Consider the following 2,579-nt stretch of genomic DNA (forward strand, 5'->3'; position numbering starts at 1 on the left):
AGCGAGGCAGCATCAAATATCGTCAACCGTTTGGATTTGTGATCAGCTACTTATATATAGTACAAATCAGTATCATTTCTCCAATCTGAACACTCTCTCTAGAAATACATAAACGAATAAATGAATAAAAGGAATGAATCTAATAAAATGAGAACATTCTGTGGAATATCACTGTCAAGTCTCTACTAAAGCCAACCAGACCAAATTTTTGTTATTCAGTCACTTGTCGAATTTGCTTTGCTAATTCTTTACTTCTTCTGGAACCAAAGAATCAGCTAGAGAATGTTTCTTTCTGTCTCTCTCCCTAACTTTTTCTTTTCTGCTATCAGTGCTATGTTCTTTACTTCTTTTGGCTTCAAAGATTAACAAGTAACCAAGCTGCCCAAGCATATACTCTTCTATGCATATACAGATGCATAAAGGATGTTTATGGTTCAAGCATTCTTTTATTCATTACTTCTCTCAACGGCAAAGAATCCAACCAGTGTTTTATTTGGTCTGTTGGATTTCTTACTTTTCTTGATGCTTACATACAACTAGTTCAGTTCTTACTTATGAGTTATGACAAAGCTGCCCACTACCATTCTAATTAAGCACATATACTGACAAATCGACAATCATCCTCTCAACTTCACATATCCTGGTGCTGAAAACAGGCCTAAATGAACAATATTGTGAAATATGTGAAGGCAATTGTAGTCAAAAATATTGGTCTTAGTCCTTTTACTACTGCAAAGATTGCGGCTTTGATTGTTATCCTTGCTGCATTCTGGGCAAGCAGAAAAAGAGGAAAAAGGAAAGAGGAAGAGTACGTGTCCTACCTTTGGATAAGAAGGTGGAAATTGTTCCTTGTGAGGTGTGTGGGAAACCTTGTGAAAGGATTGGTCTACGAATGTAAGGAGTGCAATGTTAATATCGACAGAGGATGCTCTCGAGGAAAAACCTGAATGCTCCAATTCAGAATTAGTCTCTGAATTTTCGAATTCATTGATTAATTCTGTTCCATGTATTGTACATGTGTACACATGCATTAGTTTATGTTGCAGATAGGGCAAGTTCCTTTCCCTATTGTCTGGTGAATGTCGCCCAGCACTGCAATCTGTATTTTCAAGCTCTTTTCAAATAAGCCGAAAAATAGTGTATATGTCAACACGTACACTAGTCATTGTTGTGGCTTCAAAACTAGTTTTCCACACAATTGCAATCATTAAAAAGAATCTTATTCATGGATTGGTAACTATCAAATCTGCTGAAGTTTCCATTACTAAATATTCTCAATTCTCTTTGCAATTGAAATGTGATAAACTAATCACCTGTACATTAATTGTTACATTTAGCTTGAGGTGTACAAAGAGATTAAACACTGTAAAGAACACCGTCACTCGATCTGTGACTTCTATAACGGTATAGAGGCTCTGTACCAAGACCTGAGAGACATGAGTTAGATAGTTAGTCATACCATAATTGACTTAGAATTATTACTAGGTTTAGGCTAATTGCTGAACCATATATAAATATCAGATCAAATGTATCATAGAATGAAAATTACCATATCATTATCGAATTCTGTTTGTCTAGACTCTAGACATTACTATTGCTTCCCAACTTATTGGGAAACTTTAAAATCATGTTATCTTCCTTTGAAACACAAACTGATTCATAAGATAAAGAAGTAAGAACATTGTTGTTGAAAGTCTTCCTAAAAGATACTGTGATTTTTGTTTGAAGTGATGCTAATTGTATTTTGATTTATGGCTTTCACAAATTGGGCAACAGTGCAAACTTAAAGACTTTGACAATGGATATACCTTCAGCTTGTTATGTATAACAGTTCTTTGATATGAACATAAACTCAATTCGTGAGGTAAATTGGCACGCTCCTAATGCTTTTGAATTCAAGGTCAACACTGATGGTGCTGCTCGTGGAACTCCGGGGCCGGCAGGCTATGGTGGTATGTTCCGGGACCACTTGGGCAATTGTATGAGTTGTTTTGCTGGTTCCATGGGCATTGCTACTGCCTTAGAAGCGGAGCTTCAAGCCATTATTCATGCAATTTCTATGGCTTCAAGAAAGGGATGGCGTTCACTTTGGATTGAGTGTGATTCAGCAATTGCAATTCATTTTCTTGCCAATAACAAATGCTCAGTCCCTTGGCGTTTAAGAGCTGATTGGATTAATTGTTGTACCACTCTCTCTTCCATGCAGGTTCGTTTTTCACATATTCTTCGTGAAGGGAATCAGGTAGCTGATTGTTTAGCTAATTTTGGGGTAGATCATGAGGGACAATATTGGTGGGACTCTTGCCCTTCATGTGCTCAGCTGCTTTTGTTCATAATTTGCAGGGCTTACCTAATTTTCACATTGCCTGAATTCGATATGCTTGATTCTCATTTGGGTTGGTGGTTACCTTCAGTAGATGTGGGCTTAGATTTTAATGGTATAGGTTTCATGGTTACTGATGTTTTGGAGGTGTGTTCCATCCATTTGGTTGTTACATTGTCTTCACATATATATGTTCGGTTGCTTCATTTGCCTCAGACATATATATATATATATATATATATACACACACACACAC

The 2,579-nt window shown here is 36.7% G+C and overlaps 1 protein-coding gene across 1 annotated transcript in view; it reads left to right on the top strand.

The window, feature by feature from the left end:
- Positions 1-662: 662 nt before the first annotated feature.
- LOC101308731 (probable L-type lectin-domain containing receptor kinase S.5-like) overlaps positions 663-2,579 on the top strand; it is a 6,748-nt gene continuing 4,831 nt past the window's right edge. Inside the window, exons 1-5 of the mRNA XM_004309427.1 lie at positions 663-856; positions 1,338-1,404; positions 1,832-2,097; positions 2,207-2,242; positions 2,344-2,470. Of these exons, the coding sequence (XP_004309475.1) occupies positions 663-856; positions 1,338-1,404; positions 1,832-2,097; positions 2,207-2,242; positions 2,344-2,470 (690 nt within the window). The remainder of the gene's footprint in view (positions 857-1,337; positions 1,405-1,831; positions 2,098-2,206; positions 2,243-2,343; positions 2,471-2,579) is intronic.

Source organism: Fragaria vesca, unplaced genomic scaffold (genome assembly GCF_000184155.1).
Source record: "Fragaria vesca subsp. vesca unplaced genomic scaffold, FraVesHawaii_1.0 scf0512949, whole genome shotgun sequence".
Lineage (NCBI taxonomy): Eukaryota > Viridiplantae > Streptophyta > Magnoliopsida > Rosales > Rosaceae > Fragaria > Fragaria vesca.